Raw genomic sequence first — 25,546 nt, forward strand, 5'->3', positions numbered from 1 at the left:
TGATGGACGTGGGTTTGCATCAAACCTCAACAGTAAAGAATGAGCAATAAAAACATCAGGACTGTCAAACAATTAAAATATTAAATCGTGATTAATCAGTTAATAAAAAAACTTAATGTGTTAATGCATTACGCAAAGAAACCTACATAGTGAACATCTGCGCAGTCTAAATCAAATTCTAATGGATAAAACCAAGCATTATTTCACTGAATATCCAGTTTGTGTCAGAAATATGTTACGTTACTATGAAAGTTAGAGGGAACTGAATCAATATTACTGATAAGAGCAGAGGAAGTTGAGTCCAGGTCATTATGATCACCTGACACAACCCAAGGTCGTGACCCCTGTGTGAATGCATTTTCTTGTAAAACATACTCCAATCATCTTTGCTCTACTTACAAAAAAAATAAATAATTATAATAATAATAAACAAATAAATAAAAAAATCACTAATAATCAGATTCATTCAGAAGGGTCAGTAAATAAGCATATGGGGATTTAAAAATTAAAAATAAAGGGGGCAGAAAATAAATTAAAATGGTACTTCAAGGGTCAAGGGTCATAATTATTAAATACATTTAATATAATTAATTGTACAGCACTACAAACAGTAGTAGAATATTAAACCTCCATAATCATTTATCCTATTCTGAAGGGAAGTGGATCATCTGTCCATTAAAGCTGCTCATCCTGTTCATTTCTCTCGCTCACTCTCCTCTGAAAGCCATTTGCAGACAGCTCAGGAGCTGAGGAACATTGTGAAGGGATGAAGTCATTATTGTCATTCTTCCAGAAATGAGATTCAGCCCTGATATCAGGTACGCTGACAGGGAGGGAAGGAGGGAGTAATGGATGACAACAGGGCTGTAAAAAAGAGAAAAAGAAAAGTGATACTTGGAAATGAGAGGAGGGAGAAAATAAAGAACTGATTGAAAGTAAATGAAGCGAGCGAGTGGAAAAGAGCACAGGAACATGGAGGAGAAGAGAAAAGGGGCTCTAGTTGTTCCCTGTTGTTTTCATTTAAACAGGCACCAGGAATGTGGCCTTCCTTTCCTTCACTACTGCAAAACGCCATGAACACAACAACCAGCATAGAACTGAGAGAGGAATACACATACTACAGAAATAAAACAAACAGTGCTTTATTTTCCAGGTTCAGTAGCTGTTTACCATTTACCAGTACCATTCAAAAAACTGAATGAACAAATATACTGTAAAAATAATACACTGATGCTTATTAAGGAAACTGTATTTAAGTTTTTGTTAAAGTTGTTTGGTTGAGAGTTTTTATTTGTTTTTTTTTTTTTTTTTTTTGTTTTGTGATAGTTAATGTGATAGTTAAAATTCTGTAATGATTTTTTTGTTATAATTTTGTTTTAAACCTGAATAAGTTACTTTCTTCTGTTGAACATAAAGGTATTTTGAAAAATATAGATAACCAAACAGTTGCTGGTCCCCAGAAAAAAAGAATACTATAAATACTGACTTCCATAGTACTTTTTATCTTTCTAACAAAGTCAACAGGGACCAGCAACTGTTTGATTATTCACATTCTTCAAAATATCTTATTTTGTGTTCAGCACAAATGAATACAGGTTTGGGACAACGTGAGAGTAAATAATGACAGAATTTAAATTTTTGGGTGAAAATACGGTGATATGGAGAGACACAGAGGAGACAAATTGTTGAATAAAGTCGTTATTTTTGTTTTCTTCGCGTACAAAAAGTATTCTCGTCGCTTCATAATGTTACGGTTGAACCACTGATCTTTTATGGGTTTGGAACAACATGGGGGTAAGTGATTAATGACAAAATTTTCATTTTGGGGTGGAGTAACCCTTTAATCGTCCACAATCAAAAATCGTCATATCGCACACCCCCAGCTGGAATAAAATTAATTTTAAAAATAATACATCTTCGAAGATTTAAAAAAAAAAAACTAAAACGTAAATTAGAAATGTTGCCTTGGCAACAAACTAAAATATAAAAAGTACTTACATTACTGAATAATAAAATAAAAATAAAGCTAAATAGAAATATAAATAAACAAACAAACAAAAATAAAAGCAAATAAAATTACTAAAACAAAGTGCAATTTAAATTAAAACTGAAAATATATAAATAAAATAAATAAATAAATACTACATACAACACTGACATGCTAATCACAGTAAAGATGGATGGTTTTACAGCAGCATATTAAGTTTGTTAATGCAAATTCTCACTAACTATTAGTGAGAATACTATAAAACTACCACCTGCAACAGCATAGCGACATTGTTATTTCTGGCACCACTAGTATCGGCAAACATAATTTCAATTGCAATTTCAAACATGTTTCTTCAAATAATAACAAGAAAATATTTTAATGGCACTAATATTACGCTTCAATAATATTTTTGCCTCCCACGCAGACTTAATTACTTCAGGAAAAAATTAAGGTGGATAAAATCATTACAATTTGAATTTGAAGAATAACAACTCAAACATATTTTTTTTAGACTCTGCTGGGAAAAGAAACAACCTTGAACCAGCCTAAGATGGTTAGTGGCAAGTTTAAAATGGTTAGCAAGCTGATCTTCCAGCCTGATCTGCTGAAAAGTGTCAAGAACCCCTCTGAAATTATTCAACAGTCCTCTTAAACCAGCAAACCATCTTAACCTGGTAAAGCCGTTTTTTTTCCTCAGCAGGCGAATTGCATGAATTGATGAATCACTCACAATAGCAGCAGTGACTCTGCAAGCAAGTTTAAGGGTGAGAAAATCTACAGACATCTCCCACATATCCAGACACGGCATTAAAACACACTGACTCACAAGCGTCTGAGTGAACATACAGAGGGAATTACTCTTGGTTAAAGAGGACAACACAGACGTGACCGTGTCCCCTCTGAGACGACTGTCCGATCGCAGGCAGACAGCGAACACATGCCCTCATTCTAACTGAGCCTTTAATCCCACTAAAGACACTGAGCAGCAGTTACAGCCAGAAGAGCATCAAAGCTTTGACAAGTCATGCAAACACAGCACACAGTCGTCTGGAGTGTGTGAGTGTGTGTGCGCTGTCTCACGCCTGGCACTTTGTTTCCAAACAGTCTGTCGAACAGAGCAGCACATTCCAGCCTCTGCAGCTCATCAAACATATTAGTAACCACAACAACTTCCTGTTTCTGTTCCCCAGCTTCCTGTCTGTGCAGGATCACTCGGCGCTGGCGCTGATAAATGAGCAGAGACTCTTATAACACACACACACATCAGACACAAACTGTGTCCCTCCCTTTCCAACTAAAAACACACATCCAGTTAAGACCTGCAGACCAGCTTAAGTCATAGAGCTGTTAAACAAACCTTGATAGCCAATCAGATATTTGAGATCACTAGTTTTTAGTTTTTGACTGTTGACTTTCTTGGCAAACTAAGCATAGTTTGAGACCTTGTTGAGATGTCTTCTGAAACTCTTAAGCAAGCCTCCATTTGCTCTCCATTTATTCTTATTGCTGTCTAGGCGGGGAAAAGATATTAAAAAGTTTTATTAGCAGTAGAAATATTGTCAACTTATCCATCAGTTCGTATCTAAATTATAAAATTGTGTTTATAGGTATTTACAGTGGAAGTCTTTGGATCAACATTACAATATGCGCGGCTTTACACAAGACACAAGAAACATTATATGTGTTAACATGAACCCAGTGTGACAGAATCGCTCACTGACTCTGTGCAATGTTATATCAAATCTTTCAACTTCAACATCATACAAATTAATATTTACATGGAGCAAACTCCAGCCACTGAAATTACATCAGTAATGCATAACCAGCTAGTAATGCACTATCCACCAAAGTAGTCCCAACTCAAAATAGACAATTTGGATGAATTTACAGATCAAATAATGCACTGTTTACTCAATCATTAAATTCAAGTGCTTTAAAAAACAAAACACAAGCTTCACATTTCTGACTGCAAACCCTCCAAAAAACTGACCCCATAGATTATCCTAGGTGCATCACTGTAGAACCTAAATGAGGAAAAAGTTGAAATTGCATTCTGTGATAATAAACCCCATGCCAAAAATGCTTCCTTCAAGTTCTTTTTCAGTTTATTCGAGAGCATCAGAAACTTGCTTCTATGTTTCATTACTGTGGTTGCATTTTTTGATTATGAACACAAACACTCACACATTTGTGTTGTATGTGGAGGCTATTTAGCAGGCTGTGCTTTTGTTACGTTCTTTCATCTCAGCTTTTTTGCTTATCTTTGTACAGCTGAGCACAATGTGTTCACCCTTCTCTATCCAAGAACTGTTTCAAATTACTTCAGCATTGAGACGTCTTCACAGGTTACTCACAAAGAGCTCAATCCTAGGGCGTTTTCCCCTCCACAGCATGTCATGTGTTTTCCTTCTTTTCTGGGGGTGTGTGTACTGTTTCTGATCATCCCAACGTCAGGGAATACTTAGCAAACCCATCTCCACACACTCGTTGCAGCCGCTGTAATAAACACCCTGTGTTTATGGTCTGAACCTCTGCAAGCCTCAATATTCATTAACCCACTAGTGTCAGACGTCTGCCCTCTCCTCTTTCACCAAAGAATGAGTACAGTAATACAGGCAAGATAATTACCCTGGCCTCAACTTTTACAAAATAAATGCCATTGCTGTGGTTAGTGATTACACGATTATCCAAATCATAGAGAATGACACCAAACACATGGAAAGAACTACTTATAAGTTCAAAGAAAACACAATCCACTGGCCCCAAAAAGTATTTTGACACTTGACTTATAAAGTATAATGACTTATAAGTTATCACTGCATTAGATAATTACATACCAAGCTTAGTGGCATTTCTTAAAAGGAAAGATAAACACACTTGGTTTGATATTTACTTACATAATGCAATGGCGCTCAAAAAATATTTAACTGTGGTTGAAGTGCACAAATACTTTTTGAGGCCACTATATTGATATACCAATGTTCTGTAGACAAAATCTTTGGACACTGTACTGCAAGGAAGAAAAAAAACATGAAAGAAACATCAAAAAGCCCTACACATGTCATAAAGCAGGCATTAGTCTCTGGAAATGTGCCTAGAGCTAACAGATTAAGAGGAGGAACATTTAGCTCTATTTACACTTTGTGTTTTCATTAGCCAGAATACAAACGTGTGTGCGAGTGCCTGAGAAAAGAGTCAAAAGTGTGTGCAAGTCTCCAAGACTCTGTCAATGATGGGCTCAAATTAGACTGCATAATCCAGGCTGAATGACAAGACCATGCAAACATTTCCCCAATGTGCACTTGATAATGACCCTTGCAAGGAAAAAAGAAAAAAAAAAAGCAGGAATTTGGGAGCTATAGAGGCCAACAGAATGTTACTCAAACTCATCTGCACCCTTTATATAATCAGCCAATATTAGACGGCTCCAAACGGAGTCCTGTGTGGACCACAATACTGAAAGGACAAGCTGGCACAGACAAAATCTCAGGAAAATACAGCACCATAAAAGGTGGACTGAGGGAAACTATGACCAAACCCAGTGTCTGAGACAGACCAACCGTGCTACAGAGGGCTTGCCAAAGCCATACAGAGAACTAATCCATCAATGAGAGTATGCAAGACTTTGGAAAACATCACGGCTCTTGGACATACACTATCAAGCACAACACTCCTAAATATTAAGTATTTGAAAGGTATTTCTCCCTAAGGTCAGTTTGGTAACACAAGCCTTTTTAAAGGTTAGTCTTTTCTAACCTTCTATACAACAGATAAACCATTATATAAATACACAAAGACATAAAGCATTCTCTTCAAAATATGCCAGTTAAGAATGCCAGAATATTAAGACTTTTCATAGAGGCAAGTAAACAAAGGAACATTTGTGGCAGAGAATGGGAGAAACAAGGGTACACACTATACAGGCATTGGACCAAAATAAAGTTAGGCTAAGGAAAAGAAGAACAATATGACTGCAGAAAAACATGCTGTGGGCAAAATAAATGTCCTTCATATATCTAAGAAACATTGTTCTGCTCTTTCCATCAGAGGCAAAAACAAAGTCGGAAGCTGTAAATTCAGCCACACTACACAAAATGTCAAGGGCTGCACAAACAAATTCTTAATTTTGCACATGCATACCCACTCAAGCTGAAGGCCTTGAAACTCTCATCCAAGTTCTTCATAGAGTGAAATATCAGTTTTATCCTTAATATAATTCAGTCCAGCACACCGGCAAAGAGGTCTCATAAAATAAAAATGTATATATATATAATATATATATATCTATATATATATATATATATATATATATATATATATATATATATATATATTATATATAAAAAAAAACACTTCATTTTGCTTTGCTCAAAAGTTATCGTCCATGATTATGAAGCAAAAAGCTACTTCCACTCAACAATATTTGCTGTGCAAACAACTGTTTATAGAAATATATTTGCAAGCATTTATGTCATAACTGGCCATAAACAAAAGATTCAAAGAAGTATAAAAAGCCAAAATGGAGAATATAACATATCACTCACCACTCTCGGTTTGGCCTTCAGAGGAACAGCGGAAAGTTCATCGCTGGACTTCCTCTCTAGTTTTGGCTCAGCAGTGGTGGTAGGAACGGAAGGTGTGGAAGTTGTGCCCTCCAGAATAACCCCAACAGCGGCTGGTGGGGTCTCCGCTGGGGACTCTGGAGACTTCAAGGCCAAGATGTATTGCTCAGTGACGTCCTCTAATGATGGAGTGCCCTCCCCCGGGACTGTTTTGCTGGATAGTGAAGACTCTGTGACATGGTTAGACCTCTTAGAGTCCTGGGAGATGTGGGCATGTGAAGGAATTATAGGCACAAGTGTGGCAGGTTCACTGGCATGACGCACATGTTTGGGTCTGACCTTTGAGGCTTGAAGCTGGGGGAGGATGGATGCAGAGGACTGCTCTTCACCTTGTTCATCTAAGTGATCCCCGTCATCACAAGACAACTGATGGGTAAAGCGGTTTGTCCGTTTCTTGGGGCTCCGGCGACTAGCTCGAGGAGACAAAACCTGAGCTAGCTTGGGGTCAAAAGGATATGAGGGCTCCCCTGGGGCTTTTGTTTCTCCATTATGACCAAGATTGGAGGGCAAAACGTGCTCAGACTGAGAACGAGACCTTCTGGTTGGACAATAAAGTTGTTGTTGTTCATTATTCAGTGCCCAAAGCTCATCTCTTTGCTCAGATAAGATGGGCTCACTGCTGGAAGGTGGTATGGATTGTTCTAATTCATTAATTGGCTCGCTGGGATGCTTTTGAAATTCTAGGACTGTATCCGTCAGTTCTCCACGTCTACTAGGGTCGCTAAAGCTCTTTTTCTTAACAGCCTTGCCATTAGCCTTCTCATCAATAAGATTGTCCATTGCGCCAGGTTCACGAACAATGCTCTGAATCACAGTACTGTAATCTCTCAGGCTGTCGCTGCACACTGAAAGGTCACTGGCGGCACTGCCTGTATATTCAGAAATGTCTGCTGCAGAAGACTCCACACCACCACCCACCTTGTTCAGAGAGAGTGAACCGAGCAGGTTGCTGTCCATGGAGAAGCTCTTTCCGCCATCCTCTGCAACTGAACGAAGTCTATGAGGTATAGGATCACTCAAAGAACGGTATGCAGACTCACCATTAGACTCTCCATTACTGCCATTGCTGGAATCTGAGCCGTTGTTTCCAGCTGAGGAGAATTTCCTTCGCCTGCGAATAGCACTAGGAGTAGACGGAGCCTCCAAGGCCCCCTGGTTTACATCTTTACTGCTGCTAATGTCTCCTCCTATGGCTACTCCCTCATTCTCTGTCTTAACAGATGGAACTTCCTCTGGTGTTGTATCAGGCAGCTGCTCTTCGTACGATCCTGACTGATTCCAAACATTGAGAGTCTGACCCAGCAAGTCTTTAACGCAGGATAGCCCCCCCCCATACGAGCCCACACTTGGCTCTGTGACAATTCCTTCATCTGTCAGGCTAGATTCATGACCAGAGAGTTCATCCAATGACTTATCACAGAACATGTTCTCCTCTGAATTTCCTTTCTGTAAACATTTTCCACTTTTTTTTCCATCAGCCTCCTCTTCCTTACACCCAGTAAAATCAGAGTGCTCAAGTCTCCTCACCTCCCTGCTTTGCCTTATCCTTTTTTCAGTGTCTATTTTAGAGTCACTGCTTTTTGTCTTGAAATGGTTTTCCTCATAATCATCATCATCACTTACTTTCACCCATCTGACAAAATGTCCTCTTATCACCTGTCTGGCTTCCTGCACATAGTGGTCTTGCAGAGGGGTAGGCATTGGCTCGTCGTAATTGTAGGTACTTCTGCAGTCATCGCTCTCCACCTCCCTGTCAGCAATCATCACCTGCTCGCCACTGCCTTCAGAGTCTAGCCGATGCTCGGAGGAACTCCTTAAACCTGGCCCGCTACCATAATATTGCTGCCCTACTGGCTTCTCTGAGTAAGAGAAAGACTTTGCCCTCCTCGTAGCAGTGAGATCCTTCAGGGAAGGACGTCCATGGTGCGGCCGACTTGTCCTGGAGCCCATTCTGTACACAGACGTGCCTTGATCAGAGTTTACATTGTCCTCATCATCTTGTCCCTTTTTCTTCATTCTTAACTCGGATAGATCGGTCTTAAGGTAGCTAAGAAGTGATAGTTTTTCTGAGGCAATGTCGGGGTTGGACATAGAGATCCTGTTCCTGTCTTTCTCATTATTTAAGGAGTGGCAGAATACCCTGTTTTCTGAACTACATGTTTTATATTCTGCTGGACCTAAGCTCGGCACAAGCTTAGGGTGAACTCGAACTGTTGCACGAGAAAAGTTATCTCCATGACCAAAACTAGGCGAGCGGTACATGGTGGCATTGCCATGGTATGTTTTACTCAAAAGTGATGAAGCCCTGCCAAAGCTGTGGATGTTGGCTGGCTGATCCTCTTTTAACATCTCTGTGCTAGAATACCTGCTACTACTTCTTGACCCCAATGGACTGGATGCAAATGAGGGTATGGTAACTTTTTGAAACCGCGACACCTGAGGAACAGGGCTAGTTCCGGACCCTTCAAAATTTTTATATAGGTGCCTAAAGTTGTCCTTAGTCACATGGGACCGTTGAGATGGGCTGTCTCGTGCCACTGGCAAGCCCGTATAACAACCCCGAGAACGGAAACCCTCAATCCTGCGGCCTACCGTCTGAGAATCACACGGCTCCATCATTAGAGGTTGGTTGTTGGTTTTATCTGTCTTTTGATTGTTTATGCTGCAATTGCTTTTCTTCTTTTTCCTTAGTGAGCGACGTCTTACGTCCCTGTTGTGGTGAGCTAGTGCTGCAGGGCTGTCCTCTTCACTGCCTGAAGACCTTCCTCTCAAATTAGCCCTGATGCCATGTTTGTTTTGGGAGAAGTTATCGCCTGTCCGTCCTCTCAACTTCTCATCCTCTTCTCCAGAGCTCAGTCTTCCCCCAGCGTTGGCTAGTTCCACGAAGGGCCCTGTCTGTGGTTGGGAGGAGTTATGCGAGGAATGCAAGCTATCCCGGTGGCTGCTCTGCCCTCCTGTCTCTCTGCTCCTGCAGCTTGGCAACAGTGAGACTTGGGGGGCAAAGCAGTCGTTCTACTGCGTGGTGGGGGAGCAGGAGGAGAATCACAATTCAAAAACTCACTTTTAGCACTTAAAGTATGAAAGTTAGGGATTGAATAGTCTGCATACAATGTACTGTTGTCATGATGAGAGCTGTTTGTATCTTTCCAGGCTCCTCTTGGCTGGTGGGGGAACTGTTTGTCACTTTTGTCTGGAGTTGAGATGCCCTCTTTAGCGTCGAAATGCTGGAGTTGTTGACAGGCAGATTTCAAGTCATCAGCATCTGAAGTTGACCGATGTTGCTTTCTGCGTCCATCCCCAAATAGTTCTCTAATCTTAGAAACGCTTGGCCAGTTTGCATCAATATGAATAGATGTCTCTCCATAGGAAGGGTGATAGCAGCGACGAGATTTGCATGTTGGGCTCCCTAAGTCAAAAACAATGTGTCTTTAACCCCTCACAGTGTGTGAATTCATTAAGCAGACACATCATTCATCCAAATCGACGACTTTCAAATGCAAAACTGCACAAGCAAAGCGTCATAACAGTGAACTTAATACAGTACACGAAGCTAACTTTACTTACAAGCCAAATTAGTAAATACTTTGAGCAGTTATAGAAAGTGTCTTTGTTTACGGCTGACGATTTGTTGGGTTGTCTAAATGGGGAACCAGTGATTTCGAAACAATGCATCTTACCTGTACTTGTACCACCCACAGTTTTCAGGAGCCTGTGTTTATCGCATCTGTCCGAATCCGACCCTGACACGGACTCTTGAGCCGAGCAATATCTGTTACTGTCCTTAAGTTTCTCCGTCGCAGACTCCCGAAAATCCTTGGATAAGAAGCCACTCTCATTCAAATTCGAATCCTCGACGTTTTTTTTAACGCTTCCAGTGTTTACAAAAGAGCTCTGTGTCCCGCCTGTGCTCAAACCGAACTTCTCAGAGAGCTGACGAACCGATGGAGATATTCCATGAGAGGCTTTCTTGAGGTCTGCGGTCGAGAGGCTGGCCGCTGAGATTTTGGAAACATTTCTGGATACAGTAACAGCGTGCGTCGCTTGTGATGGTTTGCGCGCGAATGGGCTCTACGGCGTCTGGGGGAAGGGCACCGCACCTATCCAAATCCTCTCCAAGTGATCTGCGCTTTGCGCTCCAGCTGTCCAACTTTTTTAAAGAGACGCTTCTATGAACAGGCGCTTTTCTCTGAGTCTCCCTTTCAGCCATTGCGATGCCTGTCCTCCCACTTGTCTTTCTTGCTATTCTCTCAGTTCATTGTTAAATAGTCCGCTCTTTCCTTCTCCTTCGTTTTCCGTGGTTGCCTTTAGCCCCCTGAAAACAACTTACAATGCCCCCAGGTTTTAACCCCACAGAAGTTGTTTGGCAGTGTTTTTCGAAGAGGAGGACAAAACAATTCAGGAACGACAGATGAGATTGTTTAAGAAAACAGAGTTATATCCCCGGAACTTTGGCGCGTGTTTGCTTCTCTTAGTGTCCATCAATGCATTAAGAAAGAGCTCAAAGTTTAAGCAGAAAACTCCCCAAGTGTTTCAGCCCAACACACACTAGAGCAACGTTTTGAATAATGTACATTTTCCAAAGTAAATCCCATTTCCTTGGTCGACTGTCTTTCTTCAGAAGCATCCTTTATTTCCAGCTTGAATAAGTGCGCTCAAGCTTATTTTGGCACAATTAAGGGTTTCCGTGACTTGTGGCTTTTTACATGTAGATAGTTGCTTGGATTGAGGGCGGGACTAAAACATGGGGTCGGGGTTTGAGAGAGAGACCCCTGGGGAAAACGAGGGGGGAATCCAGCTTTTCCTCTTTCTGATGTGAGAGAGCGGATAATGCTGACGATTAGGTGTCAGTTTGTAAATGCACATTGGGAAACTGTTGAACAAATGGTTATCTTAATTTTTCTTTGCGCTTTAGGGAGGCTCAGATAGATAAATCTAGTTATTGCCTCTTTAACCAAAAGCTCTGTTTGTCTGCACGGTCTCCATGCACTGGCTTTACAGTAAACACTTCTGCAGTCCTTTGTTTCGAAGGTTTCTTTTTTTCTTTTCTTCTTTTTTCGTCTATCTTTGCATTTTTAGGTTGCTGTCTCGAGTGCCACTCTAGTGGCCATATTCTTGTTTACGCAAATCTAAAAAGTTAACTGTACTCTGGTACATAATTTTCTTTCAGATTTCTTGTTGTGGTATTTTTATAATGCAATGGCATTTAGGCTAGTGCCCTTAGTGCATTTAAGCATCCAAATACTTTTTGGGTCCACTGTAGGTCTTTCTTAATCCTGATTGTTACCATAATATGAAAACCCTGCAGGAAATAAGTTTATTGCTTTGTCTTTACTGGACAAACAACAGATCAGGTAAAGAACACAGCGGACACATTCAATTATCCACATTTCATTACACATATAAAAAGGCAATACCCAAAAAACATTCACAAAGACCTCATTTAGGATATAGATTTGAATAGCTTTCATTTAATATGCTACTTAATTATACATCTCGAGACTGTAGATTTACACAAATTAAAAAAGAGTTTGATAAACAAACAGAAGCAAACATTCACTGACAAAATTAATCACAACTAGTAAAATTACAATAACTAGGTAGTCTTACTTGAAAAAAAGATATTTATGCACATACTACAATCCAGACACAGATGGAATGATTGTGCTAGTATATTGGATAACACTGATAGTTACAGTAACTTGTTTTCATCATTACATGGGCAAAGTTCACCATTTTGCTCAATAAGTTGAATGTCATATATTGTTTAAATGATGTTTAACCATTTCTGCTGAAGCAGGAAGCAAATAGTCAGTTAATGTAGAAAAATCACATCTGCCTTTAACAACAAAACTTGTTGGTAAAGTACGCCACTACTTGCCGTTAATAGATACTGACACAGAAATACTTGTTACTTCAAGACAGGTTGAAGTCGCTGCAATTTAACGTTATAAGTTAGCAGTTAACAGTGTACAGTATGTTTAAAATAGCACAGTACTACGACTATCTCTAGCATGTATACGGTATCCAGATTGTTTGTGTATGCAATACCTACATTTTCTACTACATTTGCCAAAATACATTGTACACCCAATCATTTTTTAATTAGTCACAAAACTGGATTTCAAAATGCAAAATAGCATTAAAAAATATATATTTTAAGGATAACTGAATTAATAAAAACAGGATGTAGTATACAGTATTTACAATGCAGTATGTGGCATGTTAGTATTTCACTCTGAACATAAAGTGCTCCATGTTCTTCTTCACCATTCAGATATAAGGCAAAATTCATTCATATTTAAATTCACAGACATAATACTGGCAAATTGACTAAAACACATCCCACACTTCCTCTTGCAATAATGCAAAAGAATTTGTTTAACCATTCTGTAAAGCCTTCCCAGCCATTTCTATTTGTAGTTTTTTGGTCATGTTGAAGCTTCAAATAACCCTACAGCTACGATTAAACTGCTTCATGAAAACACAATGACAGCACAGGCAGTACAAATATGCCTTTCTATGTGAGCTCTGGTTCTGGATCAATTATTGTACATGTGTTGTTGTTAACACTAGATCCTTATCTTGTAGGATATGATGTTACATCATAAGGATGTTGAGCTGCACAAAGTGTTGTTAAACCATCAAACATCTGATAATGACCTTCAGATAATGTGCAGCAGATGCAGTGTGTTGAACAGATGTTATTCTTCCACTCCAAATGCTTTCATTCATCTCCATCTCTCATCCATAATTCCACACTGTCTCAATAGACCGATTATCTTAAATTAATCACGCATATACAGTACTGGTTCAAACATTTGTGGTTGCTAAGGTGTTTTTTAAAAAGAAGTCTCTTCTGCTCACCAAGGCTGCAATTTATTTGTTCAAATACAGCAAAAAAAACAGTATATTGTGAAAAATTATTACAATTTCAAATAACTGTTTTCTTTTTGAATATATTTTAAAATTATATTTATTCTTGTGATGCAAAGCCCTGAATTTTGAAACATTTCTCAAGAAAACATTTCTGATTATTATAAAATGTTGAACAGTTTGTTTCATATATTTTTTGGAAACTGATACTCTTTTTTCAGGATTCATTGATGAATCAAAAAGTTCAAAACAACAGCATGTATTTAAAAAATATATTTTTATAAAATTACAAATGTTTTTACGTCCCCTTTTGATTAATTTTAATGCATCCAGGCTAAACAAAATATTGATACTTTTACAAATATTTACACACCACCACGACTAAGCACACACACACACACACACACACACACACACACACCCACACACCACAACACACACACACACACCCACACCACACAACACACACACACACACACACACAACAAGATTTTACTGTTTTTGTATTTAATTAATAAGTAATTAAAAATAGCAAATGGCTGATTTCTTTTCTTTGTGTTTTTAAACAAATACTTTTTTTGTACATGCAAATCCAGTGCAAATTAATTATCAAAAGTTAACAATTTTTTTTCTTTTTTTTTTTTAACTCAAATTAAATTGAATTTAAATTAAGTGTTAAACTCAAAATCCACTTGGATCAAAAATCTGAAACTGGCAAGAATTCTTTGCTTTCACAGTTCTGTAATTCTTCTATCAAAATTTACATTCTATTTCCCTCATAAAGATCAGAGAGATCAGCTGATCTAGACACTCAGCCAACTAGTGCACTCATTCAGCTGCCATTCACAGGGTTAAACGCTCAGATACGAGACACACAGCTCTACTGTGGGCTGTTCTCTCAAAGCAAATGTAAATGTCCATAAGGTGATAGGTTTTAGTCAACAAAATTATTTTTTTCTAACACTGAATATCAATCAATAAAGAGTGTTACTTCCTTCAACCATTATTTACAACCTTCACAGTACAGGTACTTAACGCATTGGACGTTTTGTATTTAAATATTGACTTTTTTTATGGTTTCAACAACTGCACAGCCTACTAAGCTTATCTTAACGTAAGATACTGCAGGTTAACAGGGTAATTGTTTAACTAACAGATATCACAATTTTCCCCAGTTAACTAATAGTACATTAAGGCACTTACATTTTGTATTACATGTTACATTTAAATATGCATATGTGGCATTATCTAATTAAAAAATGCACTAAATTTTTCATACATTTCCAGAACAAATATCTTAACATTGTATAACGGTAAATTTCAAAATTCTTCTTTTCGTTTTGTTAACATGTTAGTGTTTCAAAGTTTTTGTTCAAAGTTTTTAGAGAGGGGATTTTGGATATTTCTTTTCATTCAATGTTATACGAACAAACCAGTTTTATTTTAGTATCACTATGGTATTATAATATCTATATAGTTTTTTATTAATTTGTATTTATTATTTAGTTGTTATTTTGGTACTTCAAGCTAAACTAAATGAAAATGATAAATGTTGCCTCCACAACTAGTTGACATAAAATATTTAGTAAATATTTCATTTCAGTTAGCATTAATTTTTTTTTTAGTAACGAATATGTTTATTCTTTTATGATTTCAGTTTTAGTTTAGTTAACTATAATAACCCTGGAACAAACCCTTTCTGTAAAAACAAAAGTTTGATGTACTGCTGAAGTTGAGATTTCTGGTTTAAAATCTATAGACACACAAATGGATAAAGTGTCAAAATAAACACTTAAAGGTGAAGTAAGTGATTTCTGATAAATGCTTTTGAAAGTGGATAGGACCAAGCACCAAAACACACTTGTAGCCAATCACCAGTAAGGGGCGTATCCACTGATGATGGGGGAGATGCCTGTGCTGCACAGCATGTTCATGAATTTGGGGGCGGAGCTATCAAGATACCAGGTGTGATCCTTTTGATTAGGGGTGTGTTTGTTTCAGTGATTTCAACTATCAGCAGCGTTTCTCAGAAATCTTTTTTTTTTCCCACTACACAACATAAAGGTAGGTAAAAAATTCACTAGGGTGGAACCCTTTCAAAAGGTACTAATTTGTAAACTTTAGCTTAAAAAAAACATAACATAACATAACATAACATAACAATGGTTATGACTGTAATGTCTTGCTTTAGCATAGAGAAACTTTCGACCAAAGCAGATGTGCTCCAGTCAGATTTTGTCAGACTTGTCTCTGAGCGAGGTGATCTTGAGCAGCAGACTCCTGGTGCTGCGTCTGTACTGCGGTTGGGTGAAGTAGAACAGAATGGGGTCCAGAACACTGTTCATGCTGGCGAAGGGTCTGGTGCATTTGTAGGCCACGGACAGCAGGTTCCTCAGTTCGCAGGGGGCCGTGGGAAAGGTCCTCACCAGCAGGTCGTTTTAGAGCGTCTTGGGTCACGTGGAAAGGGCAAAAAGCTGATGGCGAACACCAGCATTACAATGATGATCATCCTCACAGCTTTATTCTTCTTCTCTATAGCCGAGACTTCTCTGGCTTCGCAGACCTGCCAGGAAACCCATGCCAGTTTTGCAGTACAGCACCACAATCACTAGAAAGGGCACGATGAAGCCCAGACAGGTCAAAGTGATGCCGTATGGGAAGTATGCGGTTGAGCGCTCTGGAACACTGAGGTCGTAACACACCGTGCGGTTGCGCTGGATGCCGGTGGCGGCGAACTCGAACGTTGGAGCGCAGAGAATCACGACAGCCACCCAAACCCAGCGCAGACCAACCACGCCAGCCTGCGTCCACCTTGTCTGGCCCCCACACTGTCAGCGGATGGCAGATGCCCATGTAGCGCTGGAAGCTGATGCAGGTGAGGAAGAAGATGCTTCCATGCAGGTTGCTGTAGAACTGGAAGCGAACCAGGCGGCAGGTGAAGTCTCCGAACGGCCAGTAGTCTTTGCTGGCGTAGTTGTAAATGAGAAGTGGAAGGGAACAGACGTACAGGAAGTCAGCCACCGCTAGATTCAGCATGTAGATTTTGGTCCGTGTCAGAGTGCGTCGGGAGCCCCATATCCGCAGGATTATGATGGAAGTTGAGCGGCAGACCAAAAGATGAAGACCCAGGCTGTAAGACGGATGGGAGGAGGAAGCGCTTGAAGTCCTCCTTGTAGGGTGCAGGAAGGCAGATTGGAGGCGGAATGGTTAGAAGACGCCATCTTAACAGATATTGCTTCACATTTCCTGAAAAACAGAAATGGTTTTATGCATCAGTGTAGTCGTACATAAACAGATGCATAAATAAAGTTGTATTCTGATTATTATTTTACTTATTGTCATTATTAATGGTGCTTGTCCATGCGCCAGAGTTATTATAGTTAACTGAAAACATTAAAAAAAAAGTCACTGCTTGAAATAAAATAGATGTTAACTTGAATAAAAAAAGAACTTCATTTCATTTCTGTTTCTCAATTTCATTTACTTTAAAACGTGATATACTAAAATAAACTAAAACTGAAAAAAAAATAGATAAAAAAAATGAAAATAAAAAATTCAAAATATTATAAAAAAATGATATTAGCATCTAAGTTATACTAAAATAACACAGCCATGTGCAATAATGCTAGTGTTTTTTTTCTTTTTCTTTAAAGTTTTTAAGTGTTTTTGTTCATTTCCTACACACATTCTTCAAAAACACAAAAGCATTTAGTGCCATCTAGCATCTCAGTTAGCAGCTGCAGTGAATATGACCTCAAAACACATAATACATTTAGTAATATTCTCTTTTGATTTGTACATTGTAACTGACTAGTTTCTTTAAAAATACCATACAGGAAAAAATGCAGCAAATATTATTAATTTAACTCTGAATCCATATTTCATCTTCACATATTTATGTTTATTTGGCGAGTATGCATGACAAGCGAGATAATGTACAGTCAGCCAGTCATGATCACAAAATAACACTTAAACTCTACATTAACCCATATATTATATTAAAATTATTTTATATTATATTAAACAAATGGGTCTCTAAAACGTTGCAGATCTCGCATATTCAATCAGCATAGTGCATTGCAAACCACATTTTTTATACAGTCCAAATATAGCAAAGTATGCACCAAAATTAGAAGAGAAAATATAGTTCATTCAAAACCCAGTTAGAGTAAAAAACATTCAAATAACAGCAGGATTCATGCAGACAGTGAGCGAACTAACTGTGTTTACCAGACTCTCAGGAGCCACTGGGCAACTTCATTATACGCAGAGTAAAAAGCACTCACTTGCTATATTTGTACTCCATATGCTCTGGTGATGGGTAACACTGAATATTAAGACACAGGTCAGATGATTAATACATAAACTTGACTGGATTTACAGACAACATTTTCCCATGTGACTTGCCTAGTTTAATTTCACATGAAAATATTAGAATTATATTTATATTGGTGTCAAAATGAATTTTGAAAATTTAAGGCAGGGAAGCATTACTTGACCAGCAGTGGATTGTGTTTATTATTGTGTAAAGATACAAAGAACAAAAAGATGGGATGTGGAGGACAAATCACCTGCACTTGAGGTTATAATCTACTAATATGGCCTTAAAATGTACAATAAATCATACTTGGCGTAACTTATTTACAGAAATGGCTTAGATGAGTCATTATTTACACCTACTGACCAGATCAGCCACTAGTGGCAGCAAATGGAATTGCAACACTTCTATTATTCACAATCCTGATAGCATTTTTATTTCTGATAATCTTTTTTTTTCAGACAAAAACCTTTTTTTTACTTAAAAAATACTATACACTAAAATAAAGCCAAATGTAGCATTACTGAACCATTTATAAAGCAATTTCTTAGTCGCACTGTTATGCTAAAAGAGTTCACATTGAGATACATTAAAATTGCAAAAGATTTCATTGCACTTTTAATAGACAGTTAGAGACATATAGATCATGTGACAACACGCTTGCTTAAGACACAGGAAAAAGAAAGAGTGTGCACATTCCTCTTTTTCCTCTTTTACTCCTTTCAGTTCCCAATGAGTTAATTCATATTTAAATGAAGTGCCCCATTCTTACTATCAAAGGCAAAACTTTTTACAAGAATGGAGATAATTTCATTCATTCTCCTTTCATGTTTCTTTGCCTTTATGTTCAAATCCTAATTTTACTTATCTAAAAAAAGAGAAACTTGTTAATGTCTATATACAGTACATATATATAATAATAAGAGTACAATTACAATATAAATCTGAATCCTTGGTAGATCAATTCTATAGCTGTTCACACAGAGTGTGTCCTTATATGCATTATTTTTTAACTGTAGGTCTATGTACACATGCAAATCAAAAGCTTTTTTAAAAAAAAAGATTATTAAATAATGCTGCTGTGTGTATATTTTCAATATATGTTCTTTTTAATATAAGAGTATTTTTTGGTGTTGCTGTTACTGCAGGTGGTGATGTGATTAGTTCTGTGTTTATTGCATAATACCTTGTCTTTGTGAGCTTATCTACACTATGATTAGCGAAAGCTTCGCTGCAGTAAATAAACTAAAGTCTTTCCCTAAAGTTCCAGTCTTTAATCACACTGTCTGACGTCATTATCAAGAAGCGTTTTGCAATAACAGACACGAGACATTCCGTTTCACAAGAACAACTCTGTCTAAGCTTGTGTGTGTGTGTTTGTGTGTGTGCTCGCCTGCTCTTAGTAGATGCTGTTAATCCAGTGGTTTTTGCATTAGTCTGTCTGCAGACACACTGTTGCTGAAGTGCCTGATTCCTTATCATTAGTCCAGCCCAGCCCAGCTCATCAGCTCTCCATCATTTATCTCAGAGACAGCTGCAGTGAAAGCAAAAGGCTGGATTTGTCTAGACAGGTTCAGGAACACACATCTGATCGGCCTCAAGTAGGACTGAGTTCTGAAAATGAGGAAATGTTGGTTTGGTTTTCTGACATGTTTCTGTTAAATGTATATGTTTTCATATATATATTAGTTTTATATTATTTATATTTATATGATAATATTTCATATTATTATTTCTAATATTTGTATTATATATTAATATAATTTATATTTTTATTATAGAATATTATAATTGTTATATATCTGATGATTAATTATATTTTATGGATATTTTATATTTATTTCTCTGATTATTTTTCCAAGTGTTGACAGAGTGTTGCTTCCAGAGTGTTCTACAGTAGGTTGTTGCTAGGGTGTGGCTATGCTGTTGAAGTTGTTGCCCATAGTGTGGATATTGCCATTTTCTAGAGTGGTGTAGGTGGTTGCCAGGGTGCTTGCTATGCAGTTGTGGTTGTTATGGTGTTACTATGGCATTGTGGGTGTTGCCAGAGTGTTGCTATGCAGTTTCTAGAGTGGTGTGAGTGGTTGCCAGGGCATTGGTTACTAGATGTGGTTACTATGTGGTTACCAGAGTGTCGTAGGCATTGTCAGTGGCTATGCAATTGCTATGGTGTTTTCTGTGGTTGCTAGGATGCTGGGATGCAGTTGCTAGGTAGTTGCTTAGTCTAACACCTAGCCTGTATAATTTTGTTGTCAAACAAGCAACATTTGTAGATTTAATAATTGTAAATTTGCACAAATCTCTAACCCAAAATAACAGGGATGGTTGCATTTTCATTAGAAACCAGTAAGTCAAAATTAAAAGTCTATATAAATGGAAAAGTGTCATTCTTCTACGCTGTCCCAGCCAGGGTTATTAGAGTTCTTGCCTGAAGTCATAGTCAAGGTCAAAAATAGACAGTACGTCCAAGAACGGAGCTGGAGTTATAATTTATATTATATTTTTATTTATATTATTTATAATATAATATTTTATATTATATTATATGTAAAATATTTGTATTATATGTTTTAGATAATTTATATTATAGATTTTTTTTTTTATTATATCTTGATTAATTAAATTTGATGGAATGTATCTCTTCATTTATTATTCCAAGGACAATCCGACCTCTCCAACCCAAAATAACAGTGATGGTTGCATTTTCATTAGATACTGGTAAGTCAAAAAGTAAAAGTCTATATAAATGTTGTCTGGAAAAGCATTATTCTTCTACTCTGTCCCAGGGTTATTTAAGTTCTTGCATGAAATCATGGTCGCGGTCAAAAATAGACAGTAAGTCCAAGAACGCAGCTGTAGTTTGTCATATTTATGGTAGAATGTGAACTGCATCTTAACATCATTAATGTAACTATGTTGAGTGAGACGGCGGAGCTTCATGGAGTGATGGTTATGGCTGTTGATTTAAGCAAACAGAGATATCTGACAGCTGTCTGGTGGCCAGAAGAACATTCAAGAGACCCCAATCAGGACTTGTTTGAGTTGAGTGTTGTACATGGAGGTTAGTTTTTGTGTGACGACATATATTTTTTGTGCCACTTAAGCAAATATCTGCAAGGGTGGAGACAGAAGATTTGAGAGAGCAGCAACTTGAAACTGCAAGAGTCCTAATTTAGCAGTTCTTCCACATGACAAGCTCTTACGCAAATTTAAGACAGATTTCTGAGTGACAGAATTAAAGAAACAGATCGTTATGGGTTCATGTTCACGGCATTTGCCCTTTTCCAAAAACCATCTTCCACACCTTTTTCTGGGACATTTGCCACAAGGCATTCTTTACATGCCAAGCAAACAAAACACTGTCAGGTCATGAATTTGACGCGATCGTTTTAATCAATTTTGAATGCTTACATTGTGATAACACCTATGACAAAGCGACTGAATCCTGGTTAAACAACAATTATATAGTGTCAGTTTCTGGGCATGAAACTGGAAGCAGATACTGGTAAGAGCGTCATTCACCTTGCAAGCATTCGTCATAGTAGTCAGGTGCAAAAATAGCACACTAGAGCATGGGTTTGCTACCAAGCAACATCAAGTTGTGACATTTCTCTACAGCACAATTACACATATGTGACCCTGGACCACAAAACCAGTCATAAGTCGCTGGGGTATATTTGTAGCAATAGCCAAAAATACATTGTATGGGTCAAAATTACTGATTTTTCCTTCATGCCAAAAATCATTAGGATATTAAGTAAAGATCATGTTTCATTAAGATATTTTGTAAATTTCCCACTGTAAATATATTAAAATCTAATTTTTGATAAGTAATATGCATTGCTAAGAACTTAATCTGGACAACTTTAAAGGTGATATTCTCAATATTTAGATTTTTTTTTTTGCACCCTCAGATTCCATATTTTCAAATAGTTGTATCTCGACCAAATATCGTCCTATCCTAACAAACCATACATCAGTGGAAAGCTTGTTTATTCAGCTTTCATGTGATGTATAAATCTCAATTTAGGAAAATTGACCCTTATGACTGGTTTTGTGGTCCATGGTCACATATTACAACAAAGCAACTTTGCAATTTTGGCAAGGAAAGGCATGTTTCTGGGTGGGATATTGCTCCCTTTTATCTTTTCCTAGCGTTTGGCTTGTGTTTTCTCTCTGTTGAGGGCTCAAACCGCCCCTTGGCGCCACTGGGTGTCATCGTGATGTATTTAAGGTCAAAAAATAAAAAAGGAGGCTATTGTAAGTTCTGGCCTGAATTAAGAAGCTCTTAGAATGTTTTCATCTCTACACACATTTCTTTCCACACCTGGATGTTATTTCCCCTAATGAGATGTCTGTGTCTGTACATGTGCATGTGCATAAAAGAAACACAGAGCACAAAAGCCATTCACTAGAGCATTATTAACATACTGGAATCTGCACTGCTAACAATGACATACAGTGGAATCCTGCACTTCTGTGGAATCACACTTCCACAGAGCTGTTTCTACAGATGTTAATATCAATCAGGACAGAATGATGCTTTTCAGACACAGAGGTGATTTACAACAAGGTACAACTGAAAAAAAAAATTATTGAATGTGACGGATGGTATATCAGTCAATAAATCAATTATTTACTAAATCAATAAATAAATTATTAAATGATTTCACAGCAAATAGTTAAATTGTAAACATAAAAGGTTTTGTCTTGTCTTATGAAATCCATATATATATATATATATATATATATATATATATATATATATAGTCGTTTTTAATTTTAACATCAAAATCTGAATTATTAATATAAAATCCGAAAAGGCGTGTTAGTCATTATAATTTGTAATGGGTTATTGCAATGATTTGTTATTGTAATTAAAATCAGTTAATTTAATGTTTCACTGTTATATATTTATTTGTAGCAATAGAGCAGTTTTGTATCATTAATTTTGAAACACCAGGACAAGAAACAGAACATAACACACACACATCTATAAGAACAAAACCTCAACCTGGATTAGGAATTAGTATTATTCATTAGTATTTACATGCATAAGTAGCTAAACATCACCACGCGTGCCCATAATAAACAACTGATGCAAATAATCAAACGCTCATTTCATGCCATATCGTAAACAAAGTGTAATTGCTTTAAGAGCTTCCTAAAGGTACCTTTGCATCCACTCTTTCGTTATTTCCCCAGTTGAAATCCGGTCAACAAATCTGTCTGCGAAGTAAAAGTGAATCTCCTCAGAGAGGCAAAGAAAAGAGAAGTAGCGAATTACTCTGCACCGCACTCTTCTTCTTTCGGCACTTGCGCGTCATCGACACCCTATTTACACTAACCCGCCCCCGTCTCATTAATATTAATCACGGGACGTTACATGAAGTCTGATTGGCTGAAAGACTTTGATAAGCGCTACAAATTCTTATTCTTATTTTATGTGTAGATTTCTGTAGATAAATGTATTCATACTATATATAGTCTACAGCACATTAAGGCACATTATGTAGCTATTTAGTATATCATAGAAAGTTCGTGGACAACATATTGAGAAACGTCATGAGACCTGTATTGTCTAAAACAAATTTCCCGTAAAGGGATAAATAAAGTAAAGTGAAAGATAATAGTTCAAATTGCCCCCGAGTTAAAACGGCTCCAACACACCGTGTTTCAATGAAGTGAGCATTTTCTACCATCAACAAACGACTGTCAATCAACAGAGTTTTCTTTTGTACAAGACTTTGGCCTGCAGGCAGTTGGCTGCTGTTTACACCGAGAAAGGTTTCACCAAATTTTCCCAGCTGTTCTGCAGCTGACTAATTTTAAATGGCTTTACAGGTACAAACTGATTTTATGTGATCCATGCAAACCGCTCATGTTTTTGTTCATCTGTAATGGTGAAGAACAAGTAAAAGCAGGAATGAGAAAACCTGGGTGAAATCTAACACTCAGAATACTCAGAGATGTCCCTAAACCAACACTAAAATTGAGCAATTACATTAAGTTGTAGGATAAATAGTCAACCTTGATAGTCACATGATTTCTGAATCAAAACAAACTGGTCATTTCTAAGAAAGACCGAAAAACATTCTAGTGTTTATGAAATGTTTCCCTATCATTTCCAGTGAACTGGAGCACATACAGTATTCAACAGATGCTGGGTCACAGTGTCAATTTTATTTAGGCTTATGGGTCCAGTAATGTTCAGTTTAACAGGAAGAGGTTTTGAATACGTGCAGATTCAAGTGAATCAGTTCAACAAAACACAATAAACACATTTTTACAATTTTTTTTTTAAAATTTAAATCGTCTTTAAGAAAGTAAACTTCACAGTAAAGTTGCTGGTAACAAAACCAAACCTCAGTGATAAAAAATGTTGTGCTTATATTTATTTCTTTTAGCAACAGACATGAAATATGATTTATTCCAAATAACATATCATAAATTTGTAAACAAGCTGAGAGAGAAAAACATCCTTGTGTCAGCATGAGGGTCTTCTGTGATTGGCTTTGATTCAGGTTGCAGACCTGAGATATGCATCTGACATGCAGGATTCTGAAATATAATAGCTGGTGTGTAGTACACTTACCTGCCTACGTTACACTCTTAAAAGTTTCAGTAGGGTGTTTTCACAGTGAAGTCATAGAAGAACCATTTTTGGTTCCCCAAAGAACTTTTCAGTGGACAGCTCTGAAGAACAATTTTGTAGCACATTAGCTCAAAAGGGAAAAGTATATAAATAATTACAATGAATTATAATTAATTACAATTATTCACCTCAGCTGCCAGTAGTAACTAGAATTAATATTACAATCAACTAATCTGTTCGTCCAGCGAACATTCAGTATAATTTCATATCAACTCTAAGAAAGGATATTTTTGTGGCCACAGATAATAACTTTCTTACAGTAACGCATTAGATCGCATCGTAAAAGTGACACTATATACAAGCGATGACAGAGCCAGAAACCCATGTAATTTGTGCACAAGAGTTTTATTAACTAAACACAAACACATAACTAATATAGGCAAGCAAACACCCACTCATTCATGGGGAGGTTGGAAGTGGATGACTGAAACTATTAGAGAAACCAGAGAATGCAGTTATGGAAAATGAGTCAGTTAACCACCTGAGGGAAACTATCAGCGCCATTTTATAACCGGGTCAACAGCTTATCCTAAACCTCTGTTTCCTTTAGTTACATGTACGATACTTGCATTGCCTTGGCCTTGAATGAGCATCCGGATGCAGTCTCGGATGAAAGTCTTGATGGTTTGGAGGTTCGGTGGTGTAGGAGTTGCGATCACGTTCTTCTGGGTTTAAAGAGTGATGAACTCCAAAAATATGTTTTTTTCCGACTCTGTGGTGGTTGGGAGAGTTTTCTCCAAGATGGAAGGTGAAGAAGAGCTAAGAGAGACATCAGCTGAGATCCAAGGATCGTTGGTGAATGTGAAGACAAGGCCGAAGCCTGGCGCAGAAGAGTTCTAGCTCACATCCTCATCTTCTCAGAATCTAACAGAACCACTGACTGAAAATGGGTCACTGATTTGAAGGCTTTCTCTTCTATCAAGGTCACACCTCTGGGGGATCAAAGAGCCAATGATGTCTTGAACTTTTGGAGGGAAAGTTTACGACTCTTTTTCTCTAGCATGGTGTTTTGCATATGAAACTCGATTGGGTGTTCAAGAGAAGAATCTTCAAGATTCTTATAATACTAATTGTTGCATCAATATATA

At 37.6% G+C, this 25,546-nt stretch overlaps 1 protein-coding gene and 2 pseudogenes across 1 annotated transcript in view; all 3 read right to left on the bottom strand.

The window, feature by feature from the left end:
* LOC122148644 (rho guanine nucleotide exchange factor 17-like) overlaps positions 1-9,228 on the bottom strand; it is a 70,683-nt gene extending 61,455 nt beyond the window's left edge. The window contains exon 1 of the mRNA XM_042775840.1: positions 6,535-9,228. Coding sequence (XP_042631774.1) covers positions 6,535-9,228 — 2,694 coding nt within the window. The remainder of the gene's footprint in view (positions 1-6,534) is intronic.
* Positions 9,229-9,485: 257 nt separating this feature from the next.
* LOC122148645 lies at positions 9,486-10,941 on the bottom strand (annotated as a pseudogene).
* A 4,296-nt stretch (positions 10,942-15,237) lies between these two features.
* Positions 15,238-23,150, bottom strand: LOC122148621 (annotated as a pseudogene).
* Between the last annotated feature and the right edge of the window lie 2,396 nt (positions 23,151-25,546).

The sequence above is a fragment of the Cyprinus carpio genome, chromosome A18 (assembly GCF_018340385.1).
Source record: "Cyprinus carpio isolate SPL01 chromosome A18, ASM1834038v1, whole genome shotgun sequence".
Taxonomy (NCBI): Eukaryota; Metazoa; Chordata; class Actinopteri; order Cypriniformes; family Cyprinidae; genus Cyprinus; species Cyprinus carpio.